The sequence below is a fragment of the Erpetoichthys calabaricus genome, chromosome 2 (genome assembly GCF_900747795.2).
Source record: "Erpetoichthys calabaricus chromosome 2, fErpCal1.3, whole genome shotgun sequence".
NCBI lineage: Eukaryota > Metazoa > Chordata > Cladistia > Polypteriformes > Polypteridae > Erpetoichthys > Erpetoichthys calabaricus.
The window spans coordinates 198,672,519-198,690,617 of NC_041395.2; the positions used below are offsets into that span (position 1 = coordinate 198,672,519).

The 18,099-nt window shown below is 40.9% G+C and overlaps 1 protein-coding gene across 1 annotated transcript in view; it reads right to left on the minus strand.

Moving 5' to 3' along the window:
• alp3 (alkaline phosphatase 3) overlaps positions 1–4,514 on the minus strand; it is a 35,974-nt gene extending 31,460 nt beyond the window's left edge. Inside the window, exons 1-3 of the mRNA XM_051922732.1 lie at positions 4,385–4,514; positions 3,979–4,095; positions 3,771–3,886 (exon numbers count right to left, since the gene is read on the minus strand). Of these exons, the coding sequence (XP_051778692.1) occupies positions 3,771–3,886; positions 3,979–4,095; positions 4,385–4,457 (306 nt within the window). The 5' untranslated portion in view covers positions 4,458–4,514. The remainder of the gene's footprint in view (positions 1–3,770; positions 3,887–3,978; positions 4,096–4,384) is intronic.
• Between the last annotated feature and the right edge of the window lie 13,585 nt (positions 4,515–18,099).

The following is an 18,099-nucleotide window of genomic DNA, read 5'->3' on the forward strand; positions in this document are numbered from 1 at the left end:
ACTGTACAGTCTCTGTACAGCATCTCTGGATTAGCTACTACAATGAGATGAACTTCCCCAGTCTACATCTGACTACTTTTCTGGAAATTTCAACAAAGACTCCGAACTTATTGTAATTTAGTGCATTGAACTGCTCTCCAATATGTCTGCCTATTTGTTTATATAATTGTTCATATATTTGTTGAGCTGCTCAGCATTTTGTATTTTCTACTTTAATATTTAATATTAAGTTCCACTACTCTCTTTTGCATTATTTAATAGTATTTGGGCGAAGATGTTCTTTAAATAAGTGGCAGTTATTGCAGTTACTATAGTGTACAGAATGGAAGTTTGGTTAATCCATATAGCTCAGTGACAAAAATGTCACCATTTGAGTGTCTCTGTTGACATAACTTTGGTGAGTTCCTCATTTCCTATTTCTGCTAAATAGTTTGCAGACCATAAATTGTGTTGAACCACAAAGCTGTAGTTGATAGAAGGAATGGCTTACCACATTCCTCCAAGTTTTATCCATCCTTAAATGTGTTGACCCAGTTACATACCAGTTGAATACAACTGTCTTTTCATACCTCTAAAGTAAAACATGCATACACACTGGCAGAGACGTGAACTAATGGGAGGTGATGGTGGCTCTTTCCCTTCATTGGCTCGATGCCATTTTCTCCCATTAGCAATGCATGTTTTTTGGTGTTAGAAATGGAGAAAATAGGCCTTGTTAAACCTAAGTAGGCTACAGTTTACCATTCCATATAGAAATAAAGGAAGGTCTTTAAATTGGACATTACTACACTGGGACACTTTTTTTATCACTTTTGTAATTTAGTTGTTTAACAAGCAAACAGCAAGAGAAATTCTTAGTAAAGAAGCAAAGCTGCAACTTGTTTATCTGATGTAAACAGTGTCGCAGGAGGCTGGGAGTCAGACCCGGCTGGGACACATGGAAGGACCGAGAGGTGGCGCATTAGTCCTCTGGGCCACGAGGGGGCAACAGCCCTGGATCAGAAGAGGGCCATGGAAAGGGAGCAGGGAGGCTCACGCCCGTTGGGGCCCGTGCCCACCGCCAGGGGGCGCCCCGAGCCTCATGGAGCCCGGGACACATTTACTTCCGCCACCCGGAGTGCTTCCGGGTGCTCTCCTGACACTTCCGCCACACCAGGAAGTGTCGTCAGGCAGAGCACCTGGAGCTCATCCGGGTAAGAATAAAAGGGGCCACCTCCCTCCAATCAGTGAGCTGGAGTCGGGAGTGGGAGCAGGACAAAGCTCCCGTGGAGAGAGGAAAAGGCGGCCCAGGGACAGAGAGAGAAAGGCCCGGTGTAAAGGTGATTGGGGCAAGAAGCACAGCATATTGTGCGGGACTGTGTGTGTTGGTATTGGAAAAATAAACGAGAGTTTTATAAAGATGCGGTGTCTGTCTGATGGTGTCCGGGCAAGTCTCACAACAGACACACCAATTAAAGCATGGAGACCACCAGCTTCAGCGGATTTCTCTGGAGAAAACCGCTCACGCTTTAAGAAATACAAGAAATCTGCGAACGTTCATTGGTCAGCAGGCCTTTATACACATCATCATTAATTAGTTCCTGAAGTAAACTACCAATCGTTGATACTAAATGTATCTGATTGGCTGTTCTTGTAAATTAATCACTGAACTGCTTGCACTTTGGGGTTTGATCTCCTAGAAGCTTAGTGGATTTGTAAAGACGACAGCTGTCAAAAATTGTTCAAGTAAGGTTAGTGTATTGATGCTTTTTGTAATTTATAAAACTACATTTTGTAATTTGTAAATAATCCTATTTTTTATATCACAATAATCCACTTTGGACTCTCGGAGACTGCAGTAGTAGTCAGTGGACTATGGATGGATGGGCAAGGTAAACTTTGCGAACAGAAATTTGGAGAAATCTTATTCTTTAAGTTTTTATAAGAGAGAGATGGCTGGAAATTAAACAGGAAAGTAGAGCAATGCTACATTTTGATTGAGAAGTTGAGTAACAAGAAGTCCTTTATTTGTGATATACAGTAGTAGAATGGACTGACTTGACTGAGAGATAATGAGAGACACTGCATTGTATTTGCAAAGTTGGTCAGTGTTGGTCTGCAAGAGATCCACTGTGACAAATCTGCAGCCAATTGGTCACATTTATTATAAATCCTACAGTAAGATAGGGTGATTTTTTGTTTTTTTACTTCATGTAGTTCAATGTTAAAGAAAGTGACACTTGAGACATCACCTTTTTTGTTGGTAGTTCACAAGAAATTTTAAAAACAAAAAAGGTTGCATATCAAAAAAAGTTTAAGAACCCCTTGATTGAAGTGCATATGTACTGCTGGCAGGGTGAGAGTGGCACATATTCAGGGTGCACTTCATCAGGTGGCAAAACACAGTGAAAGGGAGAGGAAGAACATGGTGTCCACTATATACAACGTCAGGAGTCAGCGACCAGAGGACATGATGAGAGTGAAGATTCTGTCAATAAGGGAAACTTCAGAGAAATTACAAAATTGTTTGCAAAGTCTGCTCATATTTTGAAAGCCCACTTTGTCATTATTGGTATTTTCTAAAGTTCTGGCACGTCACAGTTCTCACAGAGTGATTTTAGTAAATTGAGGATGTGAAGTGCTTTTTCCATTATTCTGAAATAATCAACAATCTTTGACAAATAATTTTGCCAGTACCTTTGATGTTACACCCAAATTCCCGGTGGAATTAAAAACATAGAAGTAAAGGCAGGCACTAATGTGTGTCCACAATTAAAACATAACAAATCCTGTCTCATAAATTGCCCCTTCTCCCCTTTGTGAGACAATGCCCACCAAACGTTCTGTGCACATCACTGCATGCTAGCCCTTGAATTAAAAGTACAGCTCCTTTGTCCACATTCTAGGTAGAAGGAGATCAGAAGTATAAGGTGCAGAAGACTACTGATTTGTGACATTAGGTTTAAAAAGTGCTTTATTTAGTCCATCAGCATAGACATGGACCTGAGGGATCATTTGTGGATCCCTTTTAGCAACCTTCATGCTCTTCAACTGTTGCCCCAGTTGCACTGCAATTATCCTTGGAAGCTCAATGAATGCGTCTCATGTCCACAACTTAGGTCCACATCTTAATTTTTTTTGATTCTGTTTTTAGTATGTTAATTAGTTTGATGTTTTCAATATGTCAGTATTTTTAGTGTTATTTTTTCCTTTTGCTGCACTGCTTTGGCTCTTGGTAGCTGCTTTTTTTTCGATTTTCCAGCTCCATGCTGTGGTAACATTGCTACCACATAACTGCTGGAGGTTCAACATGTGACGTCTAGAATTCAAAGGTCCTTAGTTTGAGTTCAGAAGCTACTGTTGTCTCAGAGAAGGTGGGTGGCTAAGAAGGGGGTGTCGCCCTGAATGAATTCCAGAGAAAAGTCACCATGGGATGCACCCACCACGACAAACATTTGAAATCTCACAAGTACCCACTTCAAGACAATAGAGTGGTGTAATATCCTGCATTAGTGTAACATGACACGTGTGCACATGCATACTCCCACATGACAGACATGTTACACAAGTAAAGTGAAATGCACAAATGATTAGACTCATATGACATTGTGACAAGCATATGCTCAAACAAGACCCCCCCACAAGAGACAAATGCAGACTTACCAAAAAACAAAACAATTTCAAAGTTACCAGGCAGGTAATAAAATCAGCAAACCCCACAGTGACAGTTTAGCACCTGTTACCAAGAAAAGTGGCTGCCCACCTTGAGGGGGTTTGGCTGTGACACTCACCTTGGACAAGGCCACATGAGGAAAGGCCTCAAATGTCAAAACTGTCTGCTCGCCATTCTTGTTCTCTAACTGGCCTTTCAGAATGCGAGCTGCTGTGATAGTGGTGATACCCATACCTGGAGAGCAAGCAGAAAACAAAGTGCCAGTTCAAAGCCACCCATTCACATGGCATCTTCCACAAGCAGAAGAGATGTGAAATTGAAAGTACCATCTCCAAGAAAGAAGACAATATTCTTAGCCACATTTTCATTGCGATGAAGATGAAGAGCATTGAGGAGTGTGCTCTGTGCCCATGATCTCCAGTAACCTGGGTCTTCTTCACTTGCTGAGGAAAAAGAAGAGAGAAGGCCTCAGTAAAAAGCAGTCATGGTGTTGCTAATGTTACTAGAATACTGAAAATGACATATAACATCTAAAATTCATCTTAAGTCTCATAACCTACTTTGCCAATGCTTAACCATGCATATTGTAGTTTTTCAAAATATCAGACAAACACATACACCTGGATTATCCTCCTAACTTACGTTTCTTTTTATACTATTTCAGCAACTGCCATGAAGGTCAGTCACAAAACTGGTTACCTGTGATTACTCTTCATTATAAGCTGACATTACCTGGGACTGCCTGACTGCAGCAGGTAGCAAACAACAAGAAGACACAGAACTCAGCCAGTCTGGTGCTCTCCATGGCAGGACAAGAGTGTATGAGTGGCCTGCGCTGTATTCACTATCTTTGTATCATTAACTGGACTATTAGGGTACAATAAATGGACTTCTCCCCATAGATAAGAATTGTAGCATATGGCCTTGGCACTTCACAAAGAGAAGAGTGGAAAAAATGAGTCATCATGTAAATAGTGTGGAGCAAAAAAAAACAATTGTGTTAATCAAATTAAAGTGTGGTGCACAACCTACTTTAGATAAGGATCAACACCATTAGTAACACAGGACAAAGGAGCATGTAAGCACTCCGTTAACTACTGTAGAAATATACCTGTACTTTACATAGCTACTTTATAGTGCCCCACGTGTACAGCCTTTATGTGCATGTGGACAGCTGCTTCAAGCAAAGAGAGTTACTAGATCAGCACAAGAAGGCCAAATACTGTAGTTGTCTTCAGAACTGAGCTACACCAAAGCAGGTGCCAGCCCACCATGCTACTTTCTACTAGAGGAATCCATCCTCCATCAGCTTCTTACCCCAGGTGTTCTTACTACTATACCTTTAGTACATTATCATGGGAATTCTTGTGTTCATTATTTTGGTTCACCTACTCTATAGTTACTGTTAACTATATTGTTTGTGTCATGTTTCAGCCAGGGTTCCTCTCCTGGCTCCCTTTTATGTCTGTTGTTTATGTTAATCTTGTTGATCATTTAGTTCCTATGTATTTGTGCATCTTCTTTTATATTCCATGTGCTGTGTGGGTGGTCCTTGGCGGAGCCACCTGTTCATTAACATTAAGGCACTGCCCTCAGCCCTGAAAAGGCCGGAATAATTCCCTTGTGAGTCATTCTGAATGCACTTCTGGCCATGTTCAATTCTCCTGTGCATTTTGCCTTTTGATTATTTGTGAATTTTGGATTTATTGATTTCTGTGTTCTGTTTTTTAAGTTTTATTTACTGGATTTGTGATTGCAACATATTTACTTTGGATTAAATTTATGTTTTCAAGAATTCCGTGCTGTGTCTTTGGAGCTTCACTGACTAACAGAGTTTTTATTTTCTAAAAAATAAATATTTTATTATCCTTCCATGGGCATTATGAGTATTTTTGGGACTTTCATGATTGGAACCTCTCAAGTTCACAACAGACTGTGTGAGTGTTAGATATATCTACTTTATAGCACTCCACATATACAGCAAATGACCCAACTTTATCGTCATTGTACAGGTACTATGAAATGTAGTTACTACATACCCCTTGGGGTCAGAGTGTAGGTCAGCTATTGTACAGCACCCCTGGAGCAATTGCAGGTTAAGGGCTATGCTAATGTGCCCAAAAGAGAAGAATCCCTACTGGCAGTAACAGGACTCAAACCACCAACTTTCCGGATTTACAGCTGCTTCAAGAAAAGGGACTTACAGTATTAGCTTGGCATAGGCAGGCCAAATGATTGTCTTCAGACCTGAGCTACACTCATGCCAATCTCTAAAGCAGGTGCCCACTCACCACCTGGTGGAAGGTCAAATTCAGAAGCATCAGCCTACTCCATATAACACTGAGCTTAACCAGAGATGCTGGAGGAGAGGAATAGATTGATTGATGTTATTCATTTATTTAATTAATTATTTACGTTGTGTTAGTGTCGATATTTAGTTAGACATTTTCATAAGACTCCCGACTCCCTCTTTATTTTTCTTACATTTCTGTGTAAATAAAGTTGTTAGCTTTTAGACTTTTGTTCATGTGAAATATATGATTGAGTAGAAACAAAAACATTTACTGTTTTTTTATTATATAGACATTGTTATTTATCTGTGAATGGCTCTGCTGCCATTATGGTAATGATCCTCTTCTTGTGTTCCAATATGGTACCAGTCTTCATATTTGGATACTCTGATTAAAATGTTTAAGATCCCCTGCTGTAGTTATTGGGCACTCTGAGAGTCTCATTGAATCTGACATTAGATTACGATCTGGAAAACATTTCCTTTCCATATTGAGTCTTCTGTATCTATACCACCTAGAATGCCTACTTCATCTAATTCTAGTCCTCTAGATGTGTTTCTACCTTAAACTCAGAGCTAGATAGATAGCCAATAAGTTTGTCTGATTTTATCAGATCTGCTTCCAGCAACATTTCCCACTATGAGACTGATCTTGTCAAAGGTCAGCTTCCTCCATGTTTACTGTATTAAGAGTGGAAGCTAATCCTGTCACATCTGGGTATCTAATAGCTTTGCCTTCCATGAGAACCTCCAATTTAATGTCTTAGGTTACATATCTTGATTCTACATAGCTGGTCACAATAGATGTCCCATAGCAATATGACATGGCAAGTACGGGATATGATCTTATCAAACATTTTAATGCAGAACTTTGCTTTCTGTTAGGTTGATGCTGTCAGATGTTGGTATCTATCAACTTTACTTTCTAAGGCATCAGTTCATTCAGACCTTGATAACTTTACTAATGGGGTTAAATATTTTGATGACATGTTTCTTTTCAGATTCAATGTCCCACAGCAATATGACCTGGGAGATGGATCCGGAAAGGTGTCAGTATTTTATTAATTTCTTTTTAGGGTTATATAGCTGGTGGTTCGTCATGTGGTGGGTGTGGCAACACGCTGTAGTCAGTAAATGCTTCCAACCTCTCCTCTCTCCTCCTATGTATCTGGAAAATATGTTTCAAATCTTAATTAGTGTTCCACAACATTGCTATTTTGGAGGCTAATGCGCTTAGGGTTCTTTATTCCGGAACATTACCATCTTGGCGGTTGATCCTGTAAGATTTGCATTGTGAAAGACCTGTTCGTTCAGGCCTCACCCATTTACAGCTTGACTTCCCTTACCAAATTAGAATAATTGCTGCAGAACATTACATTTATTGGCATCTGATCCTTTCAGATTTCAGTAATCAATCTCTAGCTTTAATTCTTGAAAGGCTGACCCTGGCAGATTTTTGTACCCTACCGCTTTGTCTTCTAGGAAACCAACCCAGTCAAACCTCAGTATTTTGCAGTTTTAAATCTAGTTCTGCACATTTGAACTATACAAAGCTGGCGAGGATCAAAGCCCCATAAGATTTTGACTTTAGAGAGGAAACCTGTTACAGTTGTGTGGATTTATCAGATGGAAGGATGATCTTGTCAGATCTCCTCATCCTGCAGTCTTACCTTCTGTAGGACCAACCTTGTCTGAATTTTGTTCTCCGTCTTCTTACCAGAGGCAGTAAATGCATTACTTAAGAGTCTAATCATATCAGGGGCTTGCAGTTTAAATGTAAAGCAAACCAAACCTTGTTGTCCTCTGAATTCAACCGCTTGAACCTCTCAAGCAGCTGATCCAGGCAGTGTTTGGTAATCTGCACCTTTACCTCAAGGGCTATGGATCTGGACTATACTTAGCATGTCAGCGCCAGTGTGTTACAGCATGAGGACTTCCTGTTGGACTTTAGGCATCTGAAAGTTTACCAGCCATGAGGCCAATTCTGCCACGTAATGATCCCACAGCTTTACTATCTGTGTGGCTAATTTTGATTGCTGTGTCTTTACCACCCGAGGCATTTCTCTGGAGAAAAACATAAAATCCCAATTCTTAGGTGTTAACCTTTTACAGCCTCATCCTGCCACAACTTAGGATCTTGCAGTTTAAATTTCAAGTTTACCACGCCAGCAACCTTAACCTCCCAAGAAGCTGATCCAGTTTGAACTCAATGGATTGTGAGCCTGTCAGACATCAGTAATCAGCTACTATGACATCCTTTTAGTCACTTGCAAGGCTAATGCAAGTTTCCAACACTTCTAAATGTTGCATTGTGTTTGTATGGAATGATTACAATAAAAATTAATACAAAAAAAAATAAAATAAAATAAATGTTGCATTGTGTTTAATCCTACTGCTTTAAGAGCATAAATCTGTCAGTATGCTCTAACCTTCTCTTTTCCTAACAAAACTGGAAATTCTTATAGTAGTCCATTGTCCAATCATTAAAGTCTGATCCAGTCTGAATTGTAAGAGGCATCTAAACCTTGTGGGAGACTTATGTTATAAACCCCTTCATACTGAGACGCCAAATTTAGTGAGACTGAAATAATTTCCAGCACTGACTCTCAAAGGTCATTTCCCTGTGAAAACATATGAGGTTTCAATTCTGTTTCTTCACTGCACATTTTTTGACTCTTACCATATTTGAGGCCTGGCTTGCAGATTTTTACCTACGGAAAGTTCATATTCCCAACCGGTTTAAACAGAGCCAATCCTTTTTGAGATTAACTTCTTGAAGACTGATCCTGTCAGTTCCAACCCAATGGCCTTGTATTAACACCTCTACCCCCTCCTTCTTCATTGTCACTAAGGCTTCTCAATCCATTCATTTTCTACACCTGCTTTATCCAAATTTAGGGTCACAGATAGCTGAATCCTATTCAAGGCAGAAACCTGAAGCCAATTGGGCCAGCAGTCCATAGGGCAACCAAAACTGTGTCAAATATACCACTTTTCATAGATCTAATGAATGGGCTTTGATTAAAACGTAGCATTCTGGAGCGAACATTAAAACTTAAAACTTAAAAAGCTCTGAATATGGCTGCAGGTTTTCATTACATCAACTGTCTACTTTTAATTGGACTCCTCCATGAATTAACTAAGGAGTTGTAGTCCAGTTTATATGTTTGCTTTTGTCAATTCAAAAATCACAAACTGGTTATACTACATAACTGATGAAGGAAGTACACATTTGTGTGTGTTAGATGAAGATAAATTTAGTGTTTTTCTTTTTTGCCCTTTACTGTTTTGTTCTTTTTTTAACCAGCCACAGGGGATGCACAAACCACTGTGTTTATTTGTGCCGGTCCCAAGCCTGGATAAATGGGGAGAGTTACATCAGGAAGGGCATCCGGTGTAAAATTGTGCCAAATCAATATGTGGAAAACAATACAAATTTCCATACCGGATCGGTCAAGCCCCAGGTTAACAACGACCGCCATCAGTACTGTTAGCCAACAGGGTGCTAGAATAAACTGGGCTACTGTTGGCTGAAGAAGGAGAAGAAGACGTGGGAGACGGGTCCGGAAGGAGGAGGAGTGGAGGAAGGTAAAGAGAGTGGAACTAAGGGTAGGAACTTTGAATGTTGGCAGTATGACTGGTAAGGGGAGAGAGTTAGCAGATATGATGGAGAGAAGGAAGGTTGATATATTATGCATGCAAGACACTAAATGGAAGGGGAGTAAGGCCAGGTGGATTGGAGGTGGATTTAAATTGTTCTATCATGGTGTGGAGATAGGAGGAGAAATGGGGTAGGAGTTATTCTGAAGGAACAGAATGTCAAGAGTTTTTTGGAGGTGAAAAGAGCGTCTGGCAGAGTAATGATTATGAAGCTGGAAATTGGTGTGCAATGGATGAGAAAGAAGATTTTTGGAGTGAGTTGGTGGTCTGTAGGATGACGTTGGAGATCAAGAAGAGGAAGAGAGTGAGGGCGGAGCCAAGGATCAAATGGTGGAAGTTGAAAAAGGAAGACTGCAAGGTGGAGTTTAGGGAGAAGGTGAGACAGGCATTGGATGGTGGTAAAGAGTTACCAGATAGCTGGGAAACTACAGCAGAAGCAGTAAGGGTAACAGCAAGAAGGGTGCTTGGCGTCACATCTGGACAGAGGAAGGAGGAAAAGGAAACCTGGTGGTGGAATGGGGAAATACAGGAGAGTATACAGAGGAAGAGGATGGCAAAGAAGAAGTGGGATAGTCAGAGAGATGCAGAAAGTAGACAAGACTACAAATAGATAAGGCACAAGGTGAAGAGAGAGGTGGCGAAGGCTAAAGAAAAGGCGTATGATGAGTTGTATGAGAGGTTGGACACTAAGGAGGGAGAAAAAGACATGTACTGATTGGCTAGACCACGGGTGTCGAACTCCAGTCTTGGAGGGCCGCAGGTTTTCATTCTAACCATCTTCTTCCTTAATGACCAGTTTTTGCTGCTAATTAACTTCTTTTGCCTTCATTTTAATGAACTCAAATCAGGCTCCTTAGTTGTCTCTTTTTCCTTAACTAGCAGCCAAACAATAATGAGACACAAAAGAAGCCGCCACATCAGCAGCTCACCTGTGCCTATCACACAATATCTGAAAACTAAGAAAAGTGATGGTCTCTCAGGTAAGGTTGATCTCTCAGGTCACCAAAACATTTTGATGGTGTTCTTAGAAAAAACAGAAAAAACAACAGTTTTGGAAATGTTTGCTGTGGCAGAATGAGAGCAACAATGAGCCATACAATTAAAAAACGGGTTTAATTAACAGCAAGAATCAGCTTCTCATTAATAAACTCATTGGGGTGAAATTGGTTGGAGTTCGAAGCCCAAGTTTAGCAGGTCATCTGTCGGCTCGTTTCACATCTCATTTCTGTTTGGCTGCCATTTAATGAAGAATCAATTCAAAGGACTGAATCCTTAAAAAGAGGGCTTTTAAAACGAAGGGAAAAGATGTTAATTAGCAGTGAAAACTGGTCACTGATTAGGAAAAGGGTTAGAATGAAAACCTGCAGCCACTCTGGCCCACCAGGACCGGAGTTCAACACCCCTGGGCTAGACAGAGGGACCGAGCTGGGAAAGATGTGCAGCAGGTTAGGGTAATAAAGGATAAAGATAGAAATGTACTCACAAGTGAGGAGAATGTTTTTGAGAAGATGGAAAAAGTACTTTAAGAGGCTGATGAATGAAGAGAATGAGAGACAGAAGAGGCTGGATGATGTGGAGATAGTGAATCAGGAAGTGCAACGGATTAGCAAGGAGGAAGCAAGGACAGCTATGAAGAGGATGAAGAATGGAAAGGCTGTTGGTCCAGATGACATACCTGTGGAAGCATGGAGGTGTTTAGGAGAGATGGCAGAGGAGTTTTTAACCAGATTGTTTAATGGAATCTTGGAAAGTGATGACTGAGGAGTGGAGAAGAAGTGTACTGGTGCCGATATTTAAGAATAAGGGGGATGTGTAGGACTGTAGTAACTACAGGGGGATAAAATTGATGAGCCACAGCATGAAGTTATGGGAAAGAGTAGTGGAAGCTACAGTGGGGCAAAAAAGTATTTAGTCAGCCACCAATTGTGCAAGTTCTCCCACTTAAAAAGATGAGAGAGGCCTGAAATTTTCATCATAAGTATACCTCAACTATGAGAGACAAAATGAGAAAAAAAAAATCCAGAAAATCACATTGTCCGATTTTTGAAGAATTTATTTGCAAATTATGGTGGAAAAAAAGTATTTGGTCAATAACAAAAGTTCACCTCAATACTTTGTTATATACCCTTTGTTGGCAATGACAGAGGTCAAATGTTTTCTGTAAGTCTTCACAAGGTTTTCCACACACTGTTGCTGGTATTTTGACCCATTCCTCCATGCAGATCTCCTCTAGAGCAGTGATGTTTTGGGGCTGTCGCTGGGCAACACGGACTTTCAACTCCCTCCAAAGATTTTCTATGGGGTTGAGATCTGGAGACTGGCTAGGCCATTCCAGGACCTTGAAATGCTTCTTACGAAGCCACTCCTTCGTTACCTGGGCGGTGTGTTTGGGATCATTGTCATGCTGAAAGACCCAGCCACGTTTCATCTTCAATGCCCTTGCTGATGGAAGGAGGTTTTCACTCAAAATCTGACGATACATGGCCCCATTCATTCTTTCCTTTACACGGATCAGTCGTCCTGGTCCCTTTGCAGAAAAACAGCCCCAAAGCATGATGTTTCCACCCCCAAGCTTTACAGTAGGTATGGTGTTCTTTGGATGCAACTCGGCATTCTTTCTCCTCCAAACACGACGAGTAGAGTTTTTATCAAAAAGTTCTATTTTGGTTTCATTCCTCTTCTGGATCATCCAAATGCTCTCTGGCAAACTTCAGACGGGCCTGCACATGTACTGGCTTAAGCAGGGGGACACGTCTAGCACTGCAGGATTTGAGTCCCTGGCGGCGTAGTGTGTTACTGATGGTAGCCTTTGTTACTTTGGTCCCAGCTCTCTGCAGGTCATTCACCAGGTCCCCCCGTGTGGTTCTGGGATTTTTGCTCACCGTTCTTGTTATCATTTTGAACCCACAGGGTGAGATCTAGCGTGGAGCCCCAGATCGAGGGAGATTATCAGTGGTCTTGTATGTCTTCCATTTTCTAATAATTGCTCCCACAGTTGATTTCTTTACACCAAGCTGCTTACCTATTGCAGATTCAGTCTTCCCAGCCTGGTGCAGGTCTATAGTTTTGTTTCTGGTGTCCTTTGATAGCTCTTTGGTCTTGGCCATAGTGGAGTTTGGAGTGTGACTGTTTGAACTCGTTATCAATATAAAAGACACCTGTCCACCAACCTCAAACAGGTGCCATTAATACAGGTAACGAGTGGAGGACATAGGAGCCTCTTACAGAAGAAGTTACAGGTCTGAGAGAGCCAGAAATCTTGCTTGTTTGTAGGTGACCAAATATTTATTTTCCACCATAATTTGCAAATAAATTCTTTAAAAATCAGACAATGTGATTTTCTGGATTTTTTTTCTCATTTTGTCTCTCATAGTTGAGGTATACCTATGATGAAAATTTCAGGCCTCTCTCATCTTTGTAAGTGGGAGAACTTGCACAATTGGTGGCTGACTAAATATTTTTTTGCCCCACTGCATGTTAAGAAGTTAGGTGATGATTAGTGAGCAGCAGTATGGTTTCATACCAAGAACGAGTACCACAGATGCGATGTTTGCTCTGAGGATGTTGATGGAGAAGTATAGAGAAGGCCAGAAGGAGTTGCATTGCGTCTTTGTGGACCTGGAGAAAACATATGACAGGCTGCCTCAAGAGGAGTTGTGGTATTGTATGAGGAAGCTGGGAGTGGGCAGAGAAGTATGTAAGAGTTGTACAGGATATGTACAAGGGAAGTGTGACAGTGGTGAGGTCTGTGGTAGGAGTGACAGATGCGTTCAAGGTGGAGGTAGGATTACATCAGAGATCGGCTATGAGCCCTTTCTTATTTGCAATGGTGATGGACAGGTTGACAGACAAGATTAGACAGGAGTCCCCGTGGACTATGATGTTTGCTGATAACATTGTGATCTGTAGCGATAGTAGGGAGCAGGTTGAGGAGACCCTGGAAGGGAGACGAATGAAGGTCAGTAGGAACAAGACAGAATACATGTGTGTGAATGAGAGTGAGGTCATTAGAATGGTGAGGATGCAAAAGTTTAAATACTTGGGATTAACAGTACAGCGTAACGGGGATTGTGGAAGAGAGGTGAAAAGGAGAGTGCAGGAAGGGTGGAGAAGAGTGACAGGAGTAATTTGTGACAGACGGGTATCAACAAGAGTGAAAGGGAAGGTCTACAGGATGGTAGTGAGACCAGCTATGTTATATGGGTTGGAGACGGTAGCACTGACCAGAAAGCAGGAGACAGCATCTTTAACTCTGCTACCTCCAGCTCTAAGATTTGCACTGGGTGTGACGAGGATGGATAGGTTTAGAAATGAGGACATTAGTGGGTCAGCTCAAGTTGGATGGTTGGGAGACAAAGTCAGAGAGGTGAGATTGTGTTGGTTAGGACATGTGCAGAGGTGAGATGCTGAGTATATTGGGAGAAGGATGCTAAGGATAGAGCTGCCAGGCAAGAGAAAAAGAGGAAGGCTAGAGAGAATGTTTATGGATGTGATGAGAGAAGACATGCAGGTGAAGGGTGTAACAGAACAAGATGCAGAGGACAGAAAGATTTAATATGCAGGTTATTTAAATGATCACTTGATATTGGGCATACCAGTGGGTAACACTGAAGTAGCTGCTACCCTTCAACATTCAGTGTCCTTTGAACCTGTCTGCTCCGCTAATCATTAAATGTCAGTATTCGGATAAAATTAAGGGGGGAAAAAACTCCACAGGAAAAAAAAGTGAATTAAAAAAAAATGATAAAACAGCATTAAGCATTTAAAGCTATGACAGAAAAACATTATTAATTTCATATAAATGTTCAGTGCCTTCAAAAAGTAGACCTCTTCACTTTTCTCAGTTTATGTTGTAGTCCATGTCAGAGCTATTTAAAATCATTTTTTGTCCCCATCAACCAACACAATACAAAATAAACAGAACATAGGATTTTAGAAATATTTGCAATTAAAAAAAAATATAACACAAACAAAATATCACTTGACACACGTATTCAGACCCTTTGCTATGATACTTGAAATTTATCTCCGGTGCATTCCATTCTATTGATCATCATTGAGATGTTTCTATACCTTGTATGGAGTTCACCTGTGGTAAATTCAATTGACTGCACGTGACTGAGACAAGCAGGCACCTGCCTATATAAGAAGCTGCATTGGACAATGTGCATCAGGTCAAAAAAACAAGCCATGAGGTCAAAGGAATTGCCTGCAGGGCTTAGAGATGGGACAGTGTTGAGGGGCAAATCTGTGGAAGGCAACAAAAACCATTCTGCAGAATTGAAGATTCCTGACAGCACAATCGCCTCTATAGTTCTTAAATGGAAGATGTTTATAATAATAATAATAATGCATTTTATTTATAGGGGCACTTTACATTAGCAGTGAATCTCAAAGTGCAACATAAAAAGATTAAACAAAGGCAAGGCAAGATAAAAACAGATAAAACAACAATAATTATAGCATTCTTGTTAATAAGCTTTCCTAAATAGAAAAGTCTTTAGCTGTTTTTTAAAACAGCCCACAATCTACTGTGTTCTTAGGCTCTCTGGTAGGGCATTCCAGAGCCGTGGAGCAGCAGCTGCAAAGGCTCGGTCTCCCATTGTATGAAATTTGGTCACAGGGGGCGAAGGCGGTAGGTATTTTCAAAATGGAGGTTTCTTGTAGTGCATTGTAGTATAAGGAGTTCTTTAAGATATTGTGGAGCATTTCCATGGATACACTGGCGAATAAACAAACAGAGTTTGTATTCTATACGGAGATGGATAGGGAGCCAATGAAGTGATCGAAGGATTGGTGAGATATGTTCATATTTCCGCACCCACATCAGGATTCTTGCAGCACTATTTTGAATTTGCTGTAGCTTTTGAAGGCTCTTGTTGGGTATCATTACAAGTGCATTACAATAGTCCAGTCTGGATGAGACAAAGGCATGAACCAGCTTTTCAGCATCACAGAGGGAGAGGTAGGAACGGAGTTTGGCTATGTTTCGGAGATGAAGGAATGCAATTTTACAAAGGTGATGGATATGTATATCAAATGACAGATGGGAGTCTAACTTGACACCCAGATTTGTAACAGAAGGGTAGAGGGTAATGGTACGGTCAGGAAAGGAAATACAATTTACAGAGGAACGAAGTTGATGGGCGGTGCCAATTAAAAGAGCTTCAGTTTTGGTGCTGTTCAGCTTGAGGAAGTTCTTGGACATCCAGGCCTCAATTTCATCCAAGCAAGAGGAAAAAGTTGATGGAGGTGTAAGAGAAGTCGAATCTAGTCTCACATAAAGCTGCATTTCATCGGCATAGCAATGGAATGAAACTCCATGCTTGCAGATGATGTGACCCAGAGGTAGTATATAGATATTAAAGACGGTCGGCCCAAAGACTGATCCTTGTGGGACCCCACAGGTGATGGTGTGGGTATGAGATTTAGCATCCCCCAAGGCCACATACTCAGTCCTGTCTGTAAGATAGGACTTGAACCACTCGAAAGCAATGCCAGAAAGTCCAAATGTACAGTGAAGATGATGGAGAATATTATGATCTACCGTATCAAATGTAGCTGTAAGGTCCAGGAGGATAAGGAGTGATGGAAAGCCATGGTCAGCAGCCATCAGGAGATCATTGGTGACTCTGACCAGGGCTGTGTCTGTGAGAAGTTCGGAAACCAGACTGAAATTTTTCAAACAGATTGTTTTGGTTCAGCTTTAGGAGCACCTCAAAAAATTCAACCTTTTCTAAAACCTTAGACAAAAATGGAAGGTTGGAGATCGGATGATAGTTTGCTATCACTTCAGGACCCAAAGAGGATTTTTTTTTATTTTTCTAATTTTTGCGGTTTTCAATGGCAGTGGGACTAAGCCGCTCTGGACAGAGTGATTAAGGATGTCAGCAATAAGAGGGCTTATATCCGATACATTAGCTTTTACCAGAGGAGCAGGAAAAGGGTCCAATTAACATGTTGAAGGCCTCATCCTCTGTATGATGTCCTCAACTTCTTTAACTGTGGTACAGAGGAACTGGGGAAGGCAGCCCATTGGCTTTGATGTAGAAACATCCAGCGATGGAGGGCTAGAGGCAGACAATGAGAAGTGGATGCTGTCCACTTTATATTGTATATTTCACCTCTAATTATTGCACTGATCCTCTGTGAAATTATTACACACATAGGCGTGAGGATTGAGTAAATGGTTTATCACGGAAAAAAGTTGTTTGGAATTTCCAGGACTGTTGATTAAATTTGAATAGTATTGAGATCTGACAGTGGTCATTTTTTTGGTTTAGAACCACCATGACTCTTTCCAGACATGGATGCCCACCCAAAATGACCAATCAAGGTGAGAATGGACTTGGTAAGGGAGGTCGATCCTGAACTGGGTGGTCACTCTGGCTAAGCTCCAGAGAACCTGCACGGAGATGGAAGAAACTTCCAGAAGGTCAAACACCACTACAATACACCACCAATCTTGGCCTTATGACAGAGTATCCAGACAGAAGCCTCTTCTTGGTACTAGGGGGCTTCGCTCGCCAACCCCCGTGTTTGGTTAATTGGATATACAATTTTACATGTTTTTTTTGGAATTGTTTCAATTTCATTATTTTGACTTTTACTTTAAAGCTTCATTGAAAACAATATTGTTTGGAGACACATTGTGACAAGGCAACGTATAAGTGCCCGTGAGTGAATATTGTTTCTGTAATAAATAATCCGAGTTTTTCTGTTTGTCCCTGTGATTTACTGATTGTCATAGCAAAAGTTATTCTCACGGTAAACTGTAAACATTTTACTACGAATGGCATATCACGATCTCCTTTGGTGCGTAAGGTTACTTGTGGAATATATACATCACCTTTCTTTTTGCCTGTTAAAATGTGCATCGCTTCTCCGAGATTATCAATATACACCCGACCGAATTGTGTACTCTTTGAAATTTAACTTGTCGTTCCTTTAACTGTTGTGGGACCACAGATTCTCATAGCATATGGTTCATTATTGTGTAAATCCACGTTTTGTCCATTGAATGATGCGAATGCGAAAAGACTTTGTTGTCTACTCTTTTTTTCAGACCTCAATATGTCCTGGTATTTTTTCAATTACACCTGGTTCTGATGATTAATCACCTTTTGTTTGCGGTAATGCAATCGTTTCTATCTTTTCTTTGATACTGTAGTGACTGACATGATAAAGTGTCACAAAAGTTTTACCTGAACAATCGCTGACTTCCTAACCCCAAACACAACTTTCTAGCACCCTCTCCAACGCCCCCCCTTACCGCAAGAAATCAATACCCTGCTATCAGTCCTCCGTGCTGTACTCCACCTTCCCTCAATCGGACCCAACAGTCACTTAAAACTAAAAAGCCCTCAACCAGGGTGGGACGCTACAATACTTTTGAATTTTACTGCTTTCATATTCTGTACCTTTGTCTGCATGTGTATCGCGCCATCGTTTGTTTGAGCCTTTCGAATTCCACTGCTTTCATAATCTCTTATCTGCG